The sequence below is a fragment of the Salvelinus namaycush genome, chromosome 24, assembly GCF_016432855.1.
Source record: "Salvelinus namaycush isolate Seneca chromosome 24, SaNama_1.0, whole genome shotgun sequence".
In the NCBI taxonomy this organism is placed as follows: Eukaryota; Metazoa; Chordata; class Actinopteri; order Salmoniformes; family Salmonidae; genus Salvelinus; species Salvelinus namaycush.
The window spans coordinates 22,985,657-23,008,416 of NC_052330.1; the positions used below are offsets into that span (position 1 = coordinate 22,985,657).

The following is a 22,760-nucleotide window of genomic DNA, read 5'->3' on the forward strand; positions in this document are numbered from 1 at the left end:
TGCATCGACTAGAGACAGGTAGTCCGACATAATAAATAAGCAGATCAACTTTCATGTAATTTACTTAAATTTTTAGATTTCACATTTATCTTCAATTAATTAATTAATTGCTATAGGGAAGGTAACTTTCTAAGACACCCAACACAACATTATTATTATTATAACACAGGTTTTAGAACCAAGGAGCTGTCCATTCAGCACCACCTCGGGAAAAACAAAATCTGAGGTTCAAATAGAATTTGAAAACATTTCCCCACACTAAAACAATTGCCTGTTATGCAACGCATTGGACATAAAATATTACTGAATGTTCTTCATAAATCATATCTCTACACGCGCTCAATCACAGAGCAGATCGAAGCACTCTGCCAGTTGAGGCGCGCATGCACACGCACTCCGTAGCGTAGCCTACATTGTGTGATCAGCACATTAATAAAGACGAGGCTATTCCTTAAGCTTGCTTCCGGATCGATATTGGCAGCTTATTGATATGATATTGGTTCAGTTGTAATATACAACCCGTTGTTTAAAGGAAAGGCTGGGGAGAAATACATACCGCCCTGTGCAATGAGGTGAACATCATTCCCGTCTACGACTCCGGCAGGTAAGGACAATGCATTATACAGTGCATCTTTTTTTAATGACTTTTCATCTAACATAACCCATTTGTTTCGATTTGTTTAAAATGTAAAACATGATCTATTGATAGAACAATATGGTTCATGACAGGCTTCTAAGATGAGAAGCACCGTCTCTACTGTAGCCGATGTGGCATAGTCACACACGCACATATGAATACACGGATTTTAATGCACTAGAAGACTAGGCTACTTAGATCTCTTGGCCATGAATCTGTACACTAAAGCGGTTTATGCCTGCGCCGCAGTGGCGTGGCGTGGTGTGGGTCTGGATGATGATGTTTGTTTACCGGATGGAGGTCTATTTTAATCCTCAGAATTGGTTCATAACTGGTATTGTGGGTGTCAAGCAGCAGGCGGCTCTCTTGACTCTTGTTGAGTACATTGATTAGTGATGGTCAGCTGGGGTCGGTAGTGTTTGTTAGAGTAAGAAGGTGCGTTTGTGTGTGTGTGTGTGTGTGTGTGTGTGTGTGTGTGTACAATGCACTAACTGGAAGTCGCTCTGGATAAGCACACATGTTACTAAAATATCAAATGTGTGTGTTTGTGTGTGTGTATGTGTGTGTGTGTATGTGTGTCAGGGTTTGACGTTGATGTCTGTGAAACGCCTGTCTGACACCAACCTGCTCTCAGAGCCTTTTGTATTATTGTGTACGTAAATCAGACCTCTCCATTTAGTATGATATGTTGTGTTTTGTATGGTATGTATTCATTTTTGGATGGCTATAATCCATTTAGTATATGTTACAAATTACAATTCGTATGATATGTTAGGAATATGCTAGGTGGCTAACATTAGCTAGACTAGGGGTTGGGGTTAAGGGTTAGTGTTAAACTTAGGGTTAGGAGTTAGGTTAAAGGGTTATTAAGGTTAGGGTTAGGGTTAGGGGAAGGGTTAGCTAAAAGGGTTAAGGTTAGGGGAAAGGTTAGCTAACATGCTAAGTAGTTGCAAAGTAGCTAAAAAGTAGTAAGTTGTTGGAAATGTGCTAATTGTCTAAAATGCTGAAGTTGGCAGTGATGAGATTTGACACACAACCTTTTTGTTGCTAGACTTTTGGATTATAAACCCACGCCCACTCCGACCAACCAACTTTCTTTAGTTTTTGCCTTAAGTAACTTTTTATCTTATGTAACCATACCAAACGTAACATATCATAGTAATTTGACTGAACCGGATTTACATTTACTTTGTTACGTCTAGTCTATGAGACCAGGCTGCTGACACACTGCAGCAACACAGGGGCAGGGTGTCTTCCAGGCAACCCAATGGGAACAGAATTCTCTGTTTACAAGTCAACTCCATTTGCCAAGAAAAATGCCCCTTGCAGATTACCAAAGTATTTGTGCAGTGTCCTAGTCTCTTCCTCACTTGATATTTGAATGTGTTCTTTCTGTTTGTAACGGCGTTCCTCTTCCTCCGAAGAGGAGGAGCAGGGATTAAACCAAAATGCAGCGTTGCGATTTGACATGATATTTATTAAATAAACCGAAAACACGAAGAACACTTGAAAAGATACAAAACAACAAAACGACGTAGACTGACCTGAACGTAAGAACTTACATGTAACACGAAGAACGCACGAACAGGGAAACAGACTACACAAAACCGAACGAACAAACAAACCGAGACAGTCCCGTGTGGCGCGACAAACACAGACACAGGAGACAACCACCCACAACAATCAATGTGAAAACACCTACCTTAATATGATTCTCAATCAGAGGAGATGAAAACCACCTGCCTCTAATTGAGAACCATATCAGGTACCCATTAAACCAACATAGAAACAGAAAACATAGACTGCCCACCCAAACTCACGTCCTGACCAACTAACACATACAAAACTAACAGAAAACAGGTCAGGAACGTGACATAACCCCCCCCTCAAGGTGCGAACTCCGGGCGCACCAGCACAAAGTCTAGGGGAGGGTCTGGGTGGGCATCTGACCACGGTGGTGGCTCAGGCTCTGGGCGAGGTCCCCACCCCACCATAGTCAATCCCAGCTTACGTCTCCCCCTTAGAATGACCACCCTCATTTTACACCCACTTAATTTAAAGGGTAACCTTAAGATAAGGGGCAGCACCAGGATAAGGTAGAGATAGCTCAGGACAGAGAGGTAGGTCAGGATAGAGAGGTAGCTCAGGATAGAGGGGCAACTCCGGACTGAAGGGCAGCTCCGGACAGAGAGACAGCTCTGGACTGAGGGGCAGTTCTGGATAAATGGCAGCTCATGACTGGCTGACGGCTCTGGACGCTCATGGCTGGCTGACGGCTCTCGACGCTCATGGCTGGCTGACGGCTCTCGACGCTCATGGCTGGCTGACGGCTCTCGACGCTCATGGCTGGCTGACGGCTCTCGACGCTCATGGCTGGCTGACGGCTCTCGACGCTCATGGCTGGCTGACGGCTCTCGACGCTCATGGCTGGCTGACGGCTCTGGACGCTCATGGCTGGCTGACGGCTCTCGACGCTCATGGCTGGCTGACGGCTCTCGACGCTCATGGCTGGCTGACGGCTCTGGACGCTCATGGCTGGCTGACGGCTCTGGACGCTCATGGCTGGCTGACGGCTCTGGACGCTCATGGCTGGCTGACGGCTCTGGACGCTCATGGCTGGCTGACGGCTCTGGACGCTCATGGCTGGCTGACGGCTCTGGACGCTCATGGCTGGCTGACGGCTCTGGACGCTCATGGCTGGCTGACGGCTCTGGACGCTCATGGCTCACTGGCGGCTCTGGCAGATCCTGTCTGGTTGGCGGCTCTGGCAGATCCTGTCTGGTTGGCGGCTCTGGCAGATCCTGTCTGGTTGGCGGCTCTGGCAGATCCTGTCTGGTTGGCGGCTCTGGCAGATCCTGTCTGGTTGGCGGCTCTGGCAGATCCTGTCTGGTTGGCGGCTCTGGCAGATCCTGTCTGGTTGGCGGCTCTGGCAGATCCTGTCTGGTTGGCGACTCTGGCAGATCCTGTCTGGTTGGCGGCTCTGGCAGATCCTGTCTGGTTGGCGGCTCTGGCAGATCCTGTCTGACGAATGGCTCTAGCGGCTCCTGACTGACGAACGGCTCTGACGGCTCGGGACAGACGGGCGGCTCTAATGGCTCGGGACAGACGGATGGCTCAGACGGCACTGGGCAGACGGATGGCTCAGACGGCGCTGGGGAGACGGATGGCTCAGACGGCGCTGGGGAGACGGATGGCTCAGACGGCGCTGGGGAGACGGATGGCTCAGATGGCGCTGGGGAGACGGATGGCTCAGATGGCGCTGGGGAGACGGATGGCTCAGATGGCGCTGAGGAGACGGATGGCTCAGACGGCGTTGGGCAGACTACAGACTCTAGCCGACTGAGGCGCACTGTAGGCCTGGTGCGTGGTGCCGGAACTGGAGGCACCGGGCTAAGGACACGCACCTTCAGGCTAGTGCGGGGAGCAGGGACAGGGCACACTGAATTCTCAAAGCGTACCTTGGGCCTGGTGCGTGGTACCGGAACTGGTGGTACCGGGCTGAGGGCACGCACATCAGGACGAGTACGGGGAGAAGGAACAGTGTGTACAGGGCTCTGGAGACGCACAGGTGGCTTAGTGCGTGGTGCCGGAACTGGAGGCACTGGGCTGGAGACACGCACCATAGGGAGAGTGCGTGGAGGAGGAACAGGGCTCTGGAAATGCACTGGAAGCCTGGTGCGTGGTGTAGGCACTGGTGGTACTGGGCTGGGGCGGGAAGGTGGCGCCGGAAATACCGGACCGTGCAGGCGTACTGGCTCCCTTGAGCATTGAGCCTGCCCAACCTTACCTGGTTGAATGCTCCCCGTCGCCCGACCAGTGCGGGGAGGTGGAATAACCCGCACCGGGCTATGTAGGCGAACCGGGGACACCATGCGTAAGGCTGGTGCCATGTAAGCCGGCCCAACGCTCAATCTAGCCCTACCAGTGCGGGGAGGTGGAATAACCCGCACCGGGCTATGAACACGGGCTATGAACACGTACAGGAGACACCGTGCGCTCTACTGCGTAACACGGTGTCTGCCCGTACTCCCGCTCTCCACGGTTAGCCTGGGAAGTGGGCGCAGGTCTCCTACCTGCCCTTGGACCACTACCTCTTAGCCCCCCCCCCCCCAAGAAATTTTTGGGGTTTCTTCTCGGGCTTCCTTGCTAGCCGCGTACCTTCATATCTCCGGTCTTGAGCTTGATTCTCCGGCTTCCAGCCACATCTCCTTGCTGCCTCCTCATATCGCCGCCTCTCTGCTTTCGCTGCCTCCAGCTCAGCTTTGGGACGGCGATATTCTCCCGGCTGTGCCCATGGACCTTTACCATCCAGCTCGTCCTCCCAAGTCCAGTAGTCCTGTGTATTCCACTGCTCGAACATACGCTGCTTGGTTCTGATTCGGTGGGTGATTCTGTAACGGCGTTCCTCTTCCTCTTCATCCGAAGAGGAGGAGCAGGGATTAAACCAAAATGCAGCGTTGCGATTTGACATGATATTTATTAAATAAACCGAAAACACGAAGAACACTTGAAAAGATACAAAACAACAAAACGACGTAGACTGACCTGAACGTAAGAACTTACATGTAACACGAAGAACGCACGAACAGGGAAACAGACTACACAAAACCGAACGAACAAACAAACCGAGACAGTCCCGTGTGGCGCGACAAACACAGACACAGGAGACAACCACCCACAACAATCAATGTGAAAACACCTACCTTAATATGATTCTCAATCAGAGGAGATGAAAACCACCTGCCTCTAATTGAGAACCATATCAGGTACCCATTAAACCAACATAGAAACAGAAAACATAGACTGCCCACCCAAACTCACGTCCTGACCAACTAACACATACAAAACTAACAGAAAACAGGTCAGGAACGTGACACTGTTATTATAATGGTATTATCTATTTGTATGGTACATTTTATATGAAAGTGCACTAACTGAAACGTGTTATTATCTATTTAAAAATATTAACCTGCAGAGTCCAACTGAACAGGATTGAGTCATTCTGGAGATAACCTGCTATTTATAGTTATTTTAAAAGTACAATGCAAGGGTTTGCTGTGTCAGGTTGTACTGACTGTGTGTGTGTGTGTGTGTGAGTGTGGGTCAGTGTTAATTTCATCAACAAAAATAGTAACACAAATATTTGTCAAACACTTGTTTTTCAGTGGCAATTGACGAGACTATAACTGACTAAATAGACCCAGAAAAAACTATAACTAAACATTTTTAATTTCAGTAGACTAAAATGAGACGATACAAAATTATCTCTGTGACCTGACTACTAAGTGGACTGGACAAGAGTTTTTGGAGACATTGAGAGCTTTTCAGTGATAACATATGTAATATTAGCAGCACAGATGCACAGCGCAGTTCTGTTCAGCAGTGGGAAGGACGCACCATACCCGGCACACACAGCCCACATCAGCTGGTGAGCTGCGGGGGAGCAAGCGATGAGTGTGGGCAGACAGACAGACAGGCTCCACCTTCGATTATACACATCGCGCAAATTACCCTCTTGCTTCCACATAGCTAACCAGTCACCCACCAGCCTTCTCGTTAGCTACCCTTTGCCTGGTTAAGAAACACAAGCTGCTTTACGAAATTAAAAGCAATAGCAGCATTGAGTTTAATAGTAAAACAACAGTGTAGCTATGTTTTTCTCTCCATTGAGTATAGAAAAGAAGGCTGTCTTTGGATTTGTAATCTTGTTCAACCCTCTCACTTTCTCCACTGCATTTCATTGCCAGGCGCTACGTTTTTTTTTCTTTCTATCGTGTATTGGTATGCCACATTTTACATTCATAAAGCATATTGCAGGCCAATTCTAAAACTAGGCTACTTGCGGTCCGGACCATTAACCATTTGTTTAGGCTACATCTTGTTCAGTCATTTTACCTCATTAGCTAGCTATAGCTAACAACCTAGGGCGCATTCAGCAGGACTTAACGTTTTGGAATGTTCAGATAGAAATATGTTTTGTAGAACTAACCAAAATGTATTTTGCGTTAATGGGGACCAAGTGACTCAGACTTGAGCACTTGGATCAGGACTACTGTACATATAGGAACTCGGACTTTAGCTATAGGGACTCGTGACCCGACTCGTGACTCGACCATTGGTGACTCGGACATGGACTCGCGCACAGGGGACTCGATTCGGACTCAAAATTTAGTGACTCGCCCACATCACTGGGCGAAACAGTCATTAGCTCCCATTTAAAGTCATTAGCCCCCGTTCTAGTGTTGGACACCAATGTGGCTGCGGTGTCAGTGAAACGTGGATGACAATGGCAATGACGCGACCGAGTGACTGATGTGCAACCCATACTACTTTGCCAATACACACACACACTCTCTCTCTCTCTCTCTCTCTCTCTCTCTCTCTCTCTCTCTCTCTCTCTCTCTCTCTCTCTCTCTCTCTCTCTCTCTCTCTCTCTCTCTCTCTCTCTCTCTCTCTCTCTCTCTCTCTCTCTCTCTCTCTCTCTCTCTCTCTCTCTCTCTCTCTCTCTCTCTGTCTCTGTCTCTGTCTCTGTCCTTGAGAATTTACATGGACAGATAATTCTTACATATTCTTATATACTGTATGTTTGTCATTTTTCTGCTGTTGAGAAGAGAATAGGATGTTATTCAGAAAAATATGTTGGTAGGACAAGGCTATGTATTTTTGTGCACATTTTGGTACTTTATCCCTCAAACTCAACTTTTTAAATGATTCCCATCTAATCAGGGAATGATTTAGACCTGGGACACTAGGTGGGCGCAATTAATTATCCGGCAGGCTCTGGACCTCGTAGGGTAAGAGTTGAATACCCCTGCAGGGTTAATGACGCAATACAAATGTGATGTGACTACAATGAAAGGGCATTTAGTTGACTGGATTGGCCCACTGTTGTCGTCATTTTGACAATAACTAGACTAAATCATTATTCAAATGACAAAATGTGATTAAGACTTAATGATATTTTAATCAAAATGACTAAGACTAGACTAAATGTAATACTGTATAAAAAATAGTCACAAAATTAACACTGGTGTGTGTGTGTGTGTGTGGAGAGGAATGGAGTAGAAGTAAAACAACCAGAGAGAGGGCTCAAAAGTCCACATTTTCCACGAAACTGCCAGACAGCAACATCAAAGGAAAGGCTTACACAAAAGCTAATATAATCCTCAGCCTCAGTTATCTTAGGTTAGAGTTCAGCAATAAATAAGTGGTGAAATTCTTTCCTCAGCTGAATCGCCATACCATCTCCATACCTGCCCCCGTCATCTGACCACCCCCTTCTAGCCACTGCGACGCTTCTCTACGTCTCCATGTTTACTTTGTGGTGAGAGATGGGAAAGATGCTCTTCCCTGCAACTCTCCATCACCTCCTATTGGTAGGGGTCTGTCTCTGCGTCTACAGCACCCCAGTCCCGCCCCTCCACGACTGCGCACCCGCCTCACAGGACAGTGGCTGTGATGGACAAGCTGGGGAGCCAATGGAGGGAGAGCCCTGTGTAACACCAGCAACACCTGTCAGTGTGACATCAACAAGTGTCCAATCTGGGCCCTCTGATCTCGACAGACTGTCCTATGGGATGGCAGAACATATGACTGGCAGCTGGACTGACCTATCAGAGAATATTGGAGCAGGGGGAGGCACTGGCCCTGATGTGATGGGACGCAAACCAGGGGGGATAGAGCCGGTGACGCAGGCACGGAACGTGGACAGTCATGAGGGTATATCTGAACCGGGAAGGGCTAAGAGCCAGGGGAGGGAGGCAGAGACAGGGGCTGCCTCTGAGAGCTTCTTTGAGGGGAAGGAGACTCACAGACTGCCTGTAGAAGCTCCAGAACTCTACACAGACAAAGAGATGAAAGTAGGGCCCGAAGAGGATCCTATGGAGGATGTACCTACTGTCACCACTGGGGCCATGATAGCTTCCCTAGGAGAGAGGCAAGGGATGACGGTGGCCATGAAAACACCCAGAGCTGCTCTACATGGTGCTTCCACAGCAACCAGAGCCCCACAACCAGACAGCCAGACAGGGACGCACCTTGCTGGGGAGAGAAGAGACCTCATCCTGGAAGAGAGGCCAGATCTCCATGGAGGAAAGGAAGGGGAACTCAGAGAGAGCTTTCCCGACCTTGGAGCTCCTCTTCTGGGGCAGGAGACAGAGACGACCAGACCGAGCTCCTCATCTCCCCATAGTATCCTTACAAACTCCCCATTGACCTCCATCCCTCCGTCAGTATGGAGATCCAGCAGAGACGATTCATCACTGCCCCCTAGTGGTCTGGAGGCCGCTGGCCCTGCATCTCCACACCCCCAAGATGGAGAGACAGCGTTTGCTCTCCCAGACCCCCTCCTGCCCGACCTTGGACCAGCCCTGACAGGATCCTCCAGACAGGATGACCCTGACAGCCTCTGGACTGAACCACTACAGCAAAATGGAGGTGAGTATGCAGTATGCTATGGTCCAATGAGTACATACTGGATATGTTAGAGACAGCCACTGGGAACTCAGCCACCTGGAGTGAGTCTACTCTACAGATGCACTTGAGGGCCACATTCTATGTTGAGTTTTTGCACATGCACACACCAACACACTTACTCTGCCACACAACAAGGTAAGGTGCTGCTCTAGCTGTTGATGTGTCACACCATAGAATTCCATTACACGGGTTGCCTGTTTGCCTTTCGCTGGGTTTCATTAAAAAGGGAAGGGAAATGAAAGTGACACGTCTAGCTGCAGAGATCTCCTTTGATGATCGGGGGGGGGGGGGGGGGGGGGGGGGGGGTGAATGCTTGGTTTTTCACGCTTCACTTTGAACCTTAGCAGGCAGGGTTCCAGGGAAGCAGTCTAATTACTTTCTATTTCTGACGGTGGAAATAAACCTCACATGACTGCCAGGAGACAGCAATGACAGGGACTGTTATACAAGTCTGGGGAATTCACTCACCCTTTATCTCTATCTCCCTCCCTCCATCAGAGAGGAACATTAAAGACCTAGGCACTAGCATGGCCAGCCAGGCAGTTTATTACTGTGTGATGCAGTAGAATAGAGGAGTCTGTCTCAGCCAATATGTGTTCCTGACTGTTCCTGCCTGTCTGGCGTCCCTCTAAGGATTGTCTGTTAGCGCTACAGGCAGCCTGTTAGCGTCCCTCTGGGACGTGTGCGTTTATGTACATATACGTATGTGCGTATATTTGTGTGTGTGTGTTCCAGCTTCTCTTTGGGGACATGAAGCTTCCCTACAAGGGAAACCAAGCTACCTTGATGTGTAGTATGTAGAAGGAAGGATTTTCTTTTTGGAACACCCTTTTCAACATGTCAAAAAAAAAAAAAAAAAATGACTGAAAGAGATGCAGAAATAAACATTTTGATTGAATCTTCATCAATTACAAGAATAACCTGTCCCAGAAAGCTGCACCATATGGTGGATTCCTTCCATGGTTATGTTATGTGATATGGGATTTATACCTTTTTTATTTGTGAGCAGAGCAGTTAGAATGTAGTTGAGAACTGGAAGCAGAGCTGTGGGTCTAAAACTCCTCTCTCTTCACCAGTACATACCATCATGTTTCTAGTCACAGGTTGATATCTAGCAGTCACTGAGCCAATACGAATTGCCTATGGACCATCAGTGAGTCCAGACCCAACATCTGTCGGTGTGTGTGTGTGTATTTAACTACCAGCCGTCGATGCCAGTGCCCCTCCCATGCAGGACGCGTCCACAGAGGGCACGATGTCATCGGAGGACCTCCCTCTCATCTTTGAGCCCTTTGATGATGTCACACCTGAAGGGGCGGGGGTAGCGACAGCCTCTCTCGCGCCCAGCAACTCACAGCTGTCTGTCTCCATGGCTACCACGGGGATGCTACTGTCAGAGGTGGAGTTCGACCAGGTGGACACAGGTGACACGGGGCCATCCCGTGTCCCACCCCTGGTGCTACCAGATTGGACTTCGCCATGGCAGACATCCGGGGCTGAGATCTCTGAGCCTATCTGCCCCTCTGGTCCACCCATAGACCCTCCCCCTTCAGAGACAGAACAGCCAGGTGAGACTTCTTTCTTATTAATCTTATTATTCCATTCGTCCTCTTCATCTTTTCACCATATTGCTGACACTCATCCGATCCATTTAGATCTAGAAGTTTCTACAGTAGTATCTAAGGACTAGATGTTGATGTTATTCTTCACTATATCCACTATAATGATCCAGCCGTGATGGTTATATTTAGGTGGTAGTGAGACCATACAGAACCCAGAGGAAACCCCGCCCACCTCCGAACCCAACCCTACAAGCATCGCCTCCCAGCAGACCACCATGACAACGGTCACCAAGACAACCAATCTGCCTGTGGTCAAATCAGGTCTGGAGGAACTGGAGTCTGAAGGTAGGAGTCACACTAACACACACACATAATGCACACTAATACTCTAATGTACACACATTGTTTATACAATGTAAAGATGAAAGTTCACAATTCAAATTGACAGGAAGTTGAATCAGCTGTTTTCCTTCTTTTCTTCCTGTAGAGGAGCCAGAGGTGGATGAGGAGGATGAGAACACAGAGGAGTCAGAGGAAGAGGACAGCGAAGAGGAACAGAAGGAGACCCCTATCCCAGCCCCCACTCGACCTCCCTACAGCCTCATCCCCCCACCTCCTGTCTGGGTGCAGCGCAATCAGGGCCTGAGTGAGAGGAGACACACACGAATGCATGCGCACATAAAACTAACTTTGGCTCTTTTCAATTAGGAAATAAGTGTAATTGAAATAGTGGGTGACAATCTTGTGTGGGTTAAATGTGCTTCAAAGCCACTCTTCCTCCCTTTTTTTCAGTGCGTAGCTGGGTGGAACTGATCAGAGAAAAGGTAAGATCTCCATTAATGGTCATGACAGAACCATACTAACCTCATTATAAAGAACTGTTAGAAAGTGTGGTCCTTTAGGCTGTTTGGCTGTGTAGCAGGGATAATATTGACCCCTATTACCCTTAAGTTAAATTAGTCAAAAAACATCAACTGGAAGAGTTGTCTCTAAGACACTCTGGTCTACGAGTGGTCTGTATTTCCTGTGTGTGGCTAGTTTCTTCTCCCTGCTCGTTCCTCACACACCCCTATCGTTCACCTCTGTCCCTCAACCATGTTCCCTATCCCTCCAGGCAGGGTATGTGTCTGGGATGTTGGCCCCGGTGGGCATTGGCATCATGGGGGCCCTGCTCATCGTTGGGGCCCTCTACAGCATCAGGATGATCCACCGTAAGAGGAGGAACAGCTTCAAACACCAGCGTAGGAGGAAGGCCAGGCACACTGAGGTTAATAGGAATATGCTCACTAGCGCTACACTATTAAAAAAGGATGCATATATCAGCTTGTGGTAGAAATTGCCATTAACCAGTAGTTTAAAGTGGCTTCCTCATCTCCACACCTTTATCTGTACTGATTTAAAGACATTGGACAGTTTCTTTCACATCAGTGCAGATGAAAGAGATGGAAGACACTTTGGACTTATTGAGCTTTAGACAACCTTTAACTCCATGTAATGAATGTCCTGACTTTTGGTATTTGCCGTCTTGTCTCCAGCAACCCAGGGAGCCAAGCAGCAACGGCCAGGACCAAGCCATGCTATTGGCTGACAGCTCTGAGGACGAGTTCTGATCCTGCCCACAGCGCTGTGCCTGTAACCGATGAGACTCGGCCCGCGTCGTCGTTATCATATCTCCATGACTACCACATCTCCAATCACTGTGGGCCGATTGGCTATAATTCATCAGAGAGTATTTGACTGTCTAACCAACAAGACGGGTGGGTATTTGACATGTAAAACAGGGTTGAATGTTTTAACACCTAAGTAGTTACAGGTGCATAGAGGGAAAACAATACAATATTTGAAAAATAAACTCCAGGCTATTGACATTCTTGTATGATCCACAATGTGTTTGAGATCCTTTAAACCAACAGTGTGTAGAGCATACAAGAATAACCGTGTGCTGAAGCCTCTTTTTCAATTACTTTCTATGTAATAAAAGGGCTAGAGCAGAATCCATTTAATAGGATCTCTGTTTATATAGCTGACGAGGAGTGCATTTCAATAGTATGAAGTGGCTTCCTCTTCTTGTCTCCTTTCCTACATTTAGGAAGCCACTTCAGAAATGAAGCCACTACAGGCTATAGAGATGCACTCACGGTTACTGGAGTAAGATGGTCACACACTATTGAGTTCATAACACATCATAGACACTGAAAAAACATAAGCTGTCAACACCAGTGTGCATTAATGTACTGTAGATACTTTCATAGACAGCCATTGCTTGATTCAGCCTTGTCGACTGTTTAAGGCCAAATTAATATCATCCTCCTTTAAAAGCATTCAGCAGGAACCAGCTCTCTCTGTGTGTAGTTACAGGAAACTGATCATTCTATTGTTGCTCCTCCTGACAATGTTTTTCCTCCAGTGCGTGGCAGGCAACCTCTTTCATGACTACAAGGCTAATGCTTATTTAATCATCTCCATATCATTTACTATTGAATAGCCTACTCTACAGAAAGTCCAAGTCATTCAGAATCATTACATCCCATAGCCATGCTGAGGGATTTTTTTTAAAGGGAGACTACTTGTATTTTCACTCAACCTCTCTCTTCTGTACTGTTGTTTCTCCTAATTGCCTAACAATCCATTTTTCTTATTTTGCACTGGGACCTGAAAGAACTGAGGTGAAAGCCAAAAGTCTAAGGAGAAACAGGACGCTTGCTGCTCGTGTATGCACTTAATGTTGACAAAGGTTTCCATTCCCCCTGGTTGATGCCTTTGTGATCCAAATGTATATATTTATTCATTTCTGTGGTTGATGCATCTAGTGTCTGCATTTTAGCACTAAATATTAAAGGTGTTTTGAAAAGTCTAATTCAATGTAATTGAGTAATCTTGCATTGTATAGTAGTCATTCAAGTTTGAAATGTGTCACATTTTGCGTGACCATCTCCTGGTAGGTTGCTTGAGATATATTGCCTGTGAATATGCAATAACAATGTAATGTACGGGTTCTTCTGTAAAATGATGGCCACATTTTGGGCTTTCTTTCTATAGATACCAAATGTGCAGTGTTACCAATAAAGCTCTCTTTTACCCAGGAGGATCTCTGTTTGTGGGAAAGGTTCACTATTTTTGTTTCTATTGCTAAACACAGTTGGAAGACAAAATGCCTAATCATGAATGAATCACATGATACATTGTAATACAATGTAAAATACTGCACTCTTTCAGATGTGCCGTTTGTTTGCTTTGGAACCAAGATAACCATCAGACAACCAAGAGTCAACCAATCCACCTTACCGCATTAAAAAAAATCTAATAATTTATTTCTGTGTACTGTTCCCACATTAAATAAAAGATATCGTCGGACAGATTGAAATCAAAGAGACAGAGGAAGAGGGGCAGAGGAACAGAACTCTGACATGCAAAAATACCGTTCTCTCTTCCCTTACCACACCTTACAGATCACAGGGGTCCAGGGCTAGTCACTGCAAAAAACAGAGATCCCCTTTAGCTGGTCCTGGGGGGGGGGGGGGGGGGGGGGGCACAGTGTGTGGGGTCCCCGAGTGGAGTGGTAAGAAGAGAGTAGATGCCCACTGAGCTAAGGTCAGTTTACATCCTCCCTCTGTAATGGTGAAGGTTAGGATTTGGACATGATAAACTGATCCTAGATCGGTGTACCTAAAGAGAAAATTCTAGCCAGAGCAAGAAGCCAACTGGAATATCTAATAAAAAGCTTGACAACTCTTCCTCTCGTACAAGGAGATGGGAGAAGAGTGGTTGGTCTCTGGGGTGAATGGTAGCTAGGCAACCAGTGGGATGGTGGCCCTCCAAGACCAGTTTAAGTAGCCTTGTCATGTTCTTAGACCCTAAACTCTGAAATGGCAAGACAACTTTTGATTTGTCTGTAGTGAAGACCATTCATTGACTTATTTTGAAGCCATGAGGGATGGGAAGGTATCAGCTTACCTGGATGCCAGTCTGTTTCTTCTTTAGCTCACTCCTTCGTCAAAACAGACCAGAGCCATAGATTAAATAGATGTCAATGTCTTTTGAAATAACACCAGACTCTGGCCACAAACAGACTGACAAGGAAGCCCTTCAACTGGGGTGCATTCAATGAGGTGCAAAGTTAAGAACAATGCAGCTAGAAAGATAATTAATAGAGTAGACAATTCCTAATTCTACATGACAGTGAATCAAATTGGTTCTAGACAAAACATTTATATATGAACATTCTATCTAACAGGGCACCCTCATGAACAGACCTCTGGTGTAGATGGTCAAACGGAGCTGTCTGGCCTATCATGGCAGGCAATAATGTCCACGGTCCCTACTGGCACTGCCAGGGGTTCACACTTTTAAAAACTAGGGGAGAAATAAAGACGTTCAATGAGAATGAGGAAAGTGGGTCAGACCAAAACAAAGACCAATTTAATTTGAAACGGGACAGGAGCCCCCTCACACCTCTAGACTGAACCAGGAACAGAGTGATGTCAGAAAGAGTCAAGATTCAACAGGAAGTGTATCTGCACAGGGAGCCAAATGGAAGTCTTCCCAGTGAATGGAACAGAGTGCCATTGGAACAGTTCAAAGCAGTATGGCTTTGGCACAGCTAGCCTAGCTCCCATCTGTGCTTCCGGATCTCTGATGACATCGTTGCTGTCCAATCCTTTATTCTTATTCTAGTCCTAATAGTCTGGATGGGTGAAAATAAATTAGCAGAGAAAAGAAACAGAAAACCTAACTAATCAATCCCTCCAAAAACACAACACACAAAAAAAGATGTCCTCAGACGTCAAATGAATAGAGCGCAAACACTCTGTATACAAATCGTTTAAAAAAAAAAAAAAAAAGTCATCTGATCGGTCTTTTCAAACACACTCACACACATACTATAACCACCCACACAGCAGCCTGTGTGTAAAGTATCTGTCGACATCCCTTCTCACTTCCTATTCTGCAATGTTAGCCGGTTGAATTGAAGAGACGTTGAGTAATAGCTCCTAACTGTTTGCATCTGTTTTATTAAAGCTGCAAACTCTGAAATAACAGCTGCTAAAACTTTACAGAGATGCAGACACTGAGTAAACCTGGCCCATAATGTGTTGTGTATGCTAGTGTACACCTTATAGCTGCTCTCTCAGCCTATGGGACTTCATCACAGCTCAGCAGTACAGTACATTAGTGTCTCTGCTAGACAAGGAGCAGATCTTTAGTAACTACTACCACCACCACCATTACTACTACTACCACCACCCCCACTACTACTACTACCACCCCCACCACTACTACTACCACCCCCACCACCACTACTACCACCACCATCACCGCCATTACTACCACCACCACCACCACCACCATTACTACTACCACCACCATCATTACTACTACCACCACCACCACTAATACTACCACCACCATCACTACTACTACCACCACCACCACTACTACTACCACCACCATTACTACTACTACCACCATCCCCACCACCACCACCATTACTACTACTACCACCACCACCTTCTATACCTAGCTCCTGGTGTCCCTGTGTCTTCACTATACTTCAGGGTTATCTAGTCTGAAATAACCGATTTTACACCATCAGTCAAAACACACACAGCCGACCTTTGTTCATTTACTCCCAAAAAAAATTGGTTATTTTTTGTATTTTTTTGTTGTCAAAAAACAACCACAAACGCAGATTTTCTTTGCCATTATTGGAGTAGATAGGAACTGCCTGGTGTGTCTGTCGTTCCCAGACAGAGGAGCTCTCAAATGTTACCGGAGTGTGTGCTGCATCAGAGTAGGGCGCCTGGAAAGTGCACACTAGGCTTGGCCACTAAGGGGAGTGAGTGTACGAGTATATAGTACACAATCTAAATAAACTCAGAGAGCAAACAGGAAATAAGTAAACTGCTAACAATACTTTTGCCCTCCTTTACCAGAGGTCAACCAAAGATCAACACACTGACTCAAACACACACACAGAGCGAAGCCAACAGGAATCCAGCATATTTAATAACACTATTACTCCAGCCTGACACTTTGCCATACTGAAACAGGACTCCAGTGCTCTGCATGTTGTTAATTCATAGACAACTGTGATGATTGAAAGACAGCTTGGAAAAAATTGTCTCCAAGTTAGGAGGAATTTGAATGAACAAACTGCAATAGGGAAATAGTTTCCGAGCCCAAACCTAAACTTCTTCTGTCAATAATTATTTATCTTTCTCAGGAGATTTTTGAGCAATGTTCCAGTGGCTGGCAGTGCATTTTGGGAAAATTAGCTTTGATCTGCAAAAAGGGCCAACACAAGTGGCCAATCTCAAATAGGACCCTCATCCTTACCCCTCTCAGCACTTACCAAGTGTATCTGAAATGATTGAATAGGTATTACTAAAATGGAAATAGCTCCACCTTTCCCTCTGACAGGCCAGGAAGAATTTGCACCATATTGCTTACACCTATCCAAACCTTTCAGATCTACACAATTGCCTAGGAGTTAGGACTATGGGTCTGTTTGGAACTGGGCAATGTTCCGAGTGTTAATCAACACACACTCATACCACCACTCTTGTTAAAATAAATGCATGCATATCTTTACAGGCTCCAGCTCTTGGTCTGGGGCACGGGGTGAAAACTGAGCAGCAAGCAGCTGGCGTGTTCGTCTCACAACGTAGGGTTAATGAAAACACAGACAGGGGGAGAAAAGCACACTAACACGCACAACTCATGATTCCCATCAAGCATGCGTGCGCACACACACCCATCCACTACATTACTTCACATCCCTTACTTCACGTCCCTTACACATGTACACAATAGCCTAAACACTTCCTTTTCCAAACCCCTAGGCAAAACACACACTCTCACGAACACACACACACACTCTCACGAACACACACACAATAGCTTTTCCAACCCCCTGTTGAATCATGAGATTAAAAAATATACACAAAAAATAAACTCCACAAATATTTCCTTCGAATCTGTCGTTATCCCACCCTCTTCCTTATTTTCACCCTGTGTTATTATTATTCTTCTGTTTTCCAGTGGGTGATTTTGCGTGATGCATCACCCTCCGGGGGTTTGTGGGTTCACCCTCGACATCATGCCTTAGATACTGCTCCGTTGGAGGGGGGGGTCAATGTTCTGAGGTTAAAGATCACCAGACTACATCACACACTCCTCTTCCTTCCCCCTCTCACAGGGTCCTACAGCTAACAGGGCAAGGGCCTCTTCATAAAAACATTGTGGGATTTCTGTCTGTCCAGTTCAGCCTTGAGCTGTTTTCCAAGATGTCAAGGATCAAAAAAGGGAGGGTTGTATGTACTGTGTATGTCTGTGTACGAGTAGTGTGCATGTGCGTGTGTCTATGTATATGCAAATGTAGGTGAATCTATGCTTGTGGGTGTATGACGATGTGTGTGTGCATATGGGTGTATGACTGTGTGCGTGTGTGTGTAACTGTATATATATAGGTGTGTGTGTGTATATATATATATAGGTGTGTGTGTATATATATACATACATACATACACACACACGTGTGTGTGAGACAAGGGACCAGGGCAGGGTTGAGAGTGAGACTGGAGCTGCTTCAGTAAGAGGGCAGCACCTGTCATGCTCCCTCTCCTCTCTCTCTAGCGGAGCCACAGTTTGAGCCTCAATGCGTCCACACCGTTCAGGTAATATCTGAAGAGCCGCTTGTCTCGGACAAAACCAAGGTTCTCATACAACTTTAGAGCTGACTTGTTAGTGATCTCAGTCTCCAGAACCACCTAGGAGTGAGAGAGAGAGAGAAAGGAGAGAGGGAGGGAAGGAGAGAGGGAGGGCGGGGAGAGATACTGCTTGTCAGAGCTGAAGCAATACAAGTAGTCTTTGTATCATTTTGTGGGGGTTTGTCATAAGATCATATTTTTTCTATTATATCCCCATGTTATTCACTAGAGCACTTCATTTTCTGTACTAGAGTCCACCTAGTGTGGATATATAATATGTGGTTAATACCTCAGGCCAAGTACAGTCAGGGCCACTAGCTGAGTGAAGGCCCCAGAGGGACAACAGGGCCTTCGGACGTCACCATCAGACAGACAGTACCAGTCCGCTTACCTCATCACAATCCCCCTCCACCATGGCATAGATGGCCTTCTTCACCAGGTTAGTACCTGCAACATACAGGCACCAGAAAATCAATTCGGTGGGATGGTACGCATAGAAGTTTGTGGAGAGAAAGAAAATGGAAGTACTTTGAGATCAAATATTTTTTGGCAAAAAGGGCTATTAATAAAACGTGATTAGTCGTCATGTGAAAATGAGAGAGCATGCTGGTTCTCACCAATGCTTTTCCTCCGGTGTTTGGAGTCTACAGCCAGCATGGCGATGTAGCCACGACGAAACATCTTCTTGTGCATGTCCAGCTTACACACAATGGCCCCCACACACTCCTGCTCCACCATGGCCTGGAAATTAATAAACAGTGAGTCATGTTAGTGCTGTGTCCAACCTAAAGCTTTTGAAGCCTTCTTAAGACCAGACAAAACCAGGAAGTAAACAAAAGCCAATGCTTCTAGCCAATGAGCATCAAGAACACATCTACCCTGACCTCTAGTTTGATTACACTGCACATAGCACTTCCTCCTTCCTATAGGTCACTGAGGGCAGTAGACTGAGAAATCATATTGAATAGGTAAGTATCATGGTTACAATGATGAATGGCTCATTCCTTTATGGAGAGGGAGACAGATCAACAGCAAGGACCTCATTGAATTTGTGGACACAAATTGTTTCTTATTAGCCTAGTTCACCTCAAAATACAAAAATGAATTATCAAGACTAGAAACGTTAAAAAAACTTGACTTGCAAGTGTTTCACAGTCAGCAAGCCTCAGAGGTTGCAACACTATGCTAGGGTTAGGCTGTCAAAGGGGGTTTATTTGTGTGTGTGTGTTGTGTGCAAGCGCATGTACATGCCACTTCATGTTCAACTGTATCTGTGTGACACCTCCAGATGATTAAATATAGACATAGTGAACAAGTCTACACTAGCAGTCACACCAAAACTAACCAACCCTTTTAGCCCAACTTAAAAACTAGTTTCACTGTCAGACAAGACAACAGGGAAGAAGAAGGGTGTGTTATTGTCTGGATCTACCTAAAGAGAAGCCTACCCTTTACCTAGAACTTTAGGAACATCAAATGAGCAGGACTGCTATACAGAAAGATAGGAAAAGAACACAATTGAAGCAGACACTGTAACAGTATCTAGGCCTACATCAAAACGGTGCTAAGAGACACTACTGGCCTCTTAGGGTCAGCGGCAACACAGCCAAATGTCCCAACAAACTCGCTTTGTTGCCCCAGAAGCTACTGGCCTCTTTTTATTTTGCTAATGTTCACCAACCAAAACCAAGTCAAGAAGATGTTTTACTAGATAGTGCCATGTCATACTCACCAGAAAGCAGAGCTGAGGCCAGTTGTGGATGAAGTACCTATAGGTATAAATGGAATACGGCTCAGACAAGTCCTTGGTGATCAACCTCATGATTCCTGGCATCTGTAACTCGGACTCGTAGCGGACATAATGAATCCCCTGGCTCTCTTCCGCTTCTCGGTCAGGCGAACAGTTCAGATCCAGCCTCGCTAATTCTGACACCGGCGGCTGGTGTATGACGTCGGGTTCACTCTCTACTCCAGCCCGGTGCTCGCCAAGGCCTTCGCAGTCTGGGGGCTGCTGGCTCGGTGGTCGAGGGGCTTCTGTGGGGTCACATTCCCTTTTCCTAACGTTACCACCGGGGCTGTGTCCGGTTACAGTGTGGCTTTGGAAAGCCTCAGTTCTTGTGATAGTCAACATACCGTTCATGCCATTGTTGTTCAAGTGAGGGTGGCGGCTGCCTTTCGAACACGGACTGTGGTCCTCATGTTGCCAGCAATGGTCGCTTTTATTTTTGTCACTCGGGTCGTCTCCAAAACTGCTGCTGTCACAGAGCTCCATGGACGGTCTCAGATTGTCGGATCGGTTTTCCGTTGAGAGGTTGTAGATCACACCGTCTTCAGACGGACTGACCAACCCGTTCAGCTGCTGTTCCTGTAGGGCCTGCGTTTTGAGGTGTAGCGCAGCCGGGTTAGCATGCGATAGCATGTTTTTCTGTTTTTTCTTACTTGGCCGTTTGTCCTCGCTGACCCGCTGCTCCTGTCGTGTTACAGAGCCCTCCCAACCGCAGCCGGGCTGCTCCCCTTCCCCAGGTTCCACGCTCCCATCCCCGGGGAAGGGAGAAATTTCAGCCGGGGATGCTGGCAATGCGCTGCTAGGCCCAGTCGGCACTGCAGCCATCCCACCTCATCAAGGGGGCAATGCACGTTAGAAAAAAACCTCGAAATATAGTTTCGTCAACGGGTTTATAAACAAAGCTCACTTCACTTAGGCGATAATTGTATAAATCCGAGGGTTTCCGAAACAATTTCGTCTTTACTTCCAACGCCTGTCGTTGCTTTCTCCTCCGTTTCCCCGCTGCCGGAAAGTGCTGTCGCAGCAAACGCCATTGCAGCCGAAAGATGGTTGTCACTACTTACTACAGCCACAAGGTCAGAATTGGATTTAACGTAAAAATTTATGAAAAAAACATTTTGCTTTTTGGTATTCATTTAAGTTTGGGTTAAGAATACGGTTAGCAGTATGGTTAAGGTTTCAAATCATATTTTAAGAAGCTAAAATGTAGAAATAGGCGGGGTTTAGACATAATTATGAATTTGTGGCTGTGATAAGTAGTGACTACCCTGAAAGCGGGTGGCGCTTTACGAGAGTGATGGGAAGCATAATCGATGCACGGGTGCCACTTTACGACAGTGATGAGAGGCATAATCTATGCGCGGTTTGCACAACTTTTTTGGGTCTCCCTCCTCGAGCATCAGCGAAGCTCACAAATTAATTTGAGTTAATCGACGGTGCATTATTTGGTGTATCTAGTTTTAGGCATAAATAGACAATGCAAACCTCTGCAAAGCTAGCAAAATTATGAATGGGCTGGATATTAACAAAGTAAATAGTGACCAAATAAAAAATCAATAATTTTGACGTATTACAAATGTATTCCCTTTCACACCTTTAAGTCAAATTCATAAATTACGCAGGCCATCTCCGGATCCAATACTCTCTTGCCAGCAGAGGGTGCTACTGTTATGTACATTGCAATATGGTGCAAATGTCCAGTTTCTCCCCAAGTATTATGCAGTAGGCTACTAATGGTGAAGTAATGTCAAGTGCAGTGCTTGACTTGGACTGAAATAGGTTCCGGTGCTAATTTTGGGTGCCGGTACCATTTATATAGTATTTAGGTGCAGGAGCTGCTCCACAATATTTTTGAGCTAATATTCAATAAGAAGAACAGGAGCTCAAGCAGTAGAACATTTGAGGTGCCTGTACTCAGCTCCAGTGAGCTCCTGCCAAAGTCAAGCACTGGTCAAGTGTGTAACGGAGAGAGAACTATACTATACAGGTGAAAAATAATAAACAAAAGTAATATCTCTGCAAACGCATTAACCCTAATCACAACTGTTTGTAATATTATTTTCATTGACAGACACTGACTCTATTTGCATACACACACTGCTGGACTCCTAACACCGGGGAAGCCCTTGGCAATGCTAGGCAGCAGACGGGGCACAGAGTGGATGTAGTAAAAGGGAAGGGGGTACACACTCCAGCTGGAGCACGGTTAGGGGGTGGCAGAGCCTAACTGGGGATCAGAGGGGGATGGAGCACCCCCAGCCGAGAGCAATAAGGGGGAAGCTGGGAGGCGTATGTGTGTTTAGGGGGTGGGGGTGTGGCCTGGACTGTTTGGGTGTTTGAGCAGGTGGAGGGATTAGATGAACTGGAGAGGCTGGATAAGGGTTCACCAGATTATGATGTAAACACACACACAGCCAGAGTTCCACCCCATTCAGCTGAATTCCTGTCAGATGAATTGGACATGGAATTCTCTGCAGGAAAACAATTAAACTCTAGAATTGACTGGAATTAGATGGAGTTGACATCAACTCTGGTACAGGCACACACGCATGCACTTATTAACTGGTTTGTGTAGTGCTATTTTAAAACAG

The 22,760-nt window shown here is 46.3% G+C and overlaps 2 protein-coding genes across 2 annotated transcripts; one reads left to right on the forward strand and one right to left on the reverse strand.

The window, feature by feature from the left end:
- Positions 1-7,977: 7,977 nt before the first annotated feature.
- On the forward strand, positions 7,978-12,284 carry LOC120019358 (armadillo-like helical domain-containing protein 4). The gene is made up of 6 exons (XM_038962649.1): positions 7,978-9,073; positions 10,318-10,680; positions 10,864-11,019; positions 11,467-11,498; positions 11,789-11,941; positions 12,210-12,284. Exons 1-6 carry the CDS (start codon positions 7,978-7,980, stop codon positions 12,282-12,284), a joined length of 1,875 nt encoding a protein of 624 aa, XP_038818577.1.
- A 4,365-nt stretch (positions 12,285-16,649) lies between these two features.
- LOC120019096 (N-alpha-acetyltransferase 30-like) lies at positions 16,650-21,264 on the reverse strand. The gene is made up of 4 exons (XM_038962350.1): positions 20,116-21,264; positions 19,001-19,124; positions 18,775-18,830; positions 16,650-18,443 (listed from the first exon to the last, which is right to left on the reverse strand). The coding sequence occupies exons 1-4, from the start codon at positions 20,992-20,994 to the stop codon at positions 18,306-18,308; spliced, it is 1,197 nt and encodes a 398-aa protein (XP_038818278.1). The 5' UTR covers positions 20,995-21,264; the 3' UTR covers positions 16,650-18,305.
- Between the last annotated feature and the right edge of the window lie 1,496 nt (positions 21,265-22,760).

Coding starts and splice junctions, on each gene's coding strand:
- LOC120019358 (XM_038962649.1), top strand. CDS start 7,978: ATGCTCTTCCCTGCAACTCTCCATCACCTCCTATTGGTAGGGGTCTGT. Junction 11,020..11,466: donor GGAGGAACTGGAGTCTGAAG/GTAGGAGTCACA, acceptor CCTTTTTTTCAG/TGCGTAGCTGGGTGGAACTG. Junction 11,499..11,788: donor TGGAACTGATCAGAGAAAAG/GTAAGATCTCCA, acceptor CTATCCCTCCAG/GCAGGGTATGTGTCTGGGAT.
- LOC120019096 (XM_038962350.1), bottom strand. CDS start 20,994: ATGGCTGCAGTGCCGACTGGGCCTAGCAGCGCATTGCCAGCATCCCCG. Junction 19,125..20,115: donor GGCCTCAGCTCTGCTTTCTG/GTGAGTATGACA, acceptor ATTAATTTCCAG/GCCATGGTGGAGCAGGAGTG. Junction 18,831..19,000: donor ACACCGGAGGAAAAGCATTG/GTGAGAACCAGC, acceptor TGTATGTTGCAG/GTACTAACCTGGTGAAGAAG.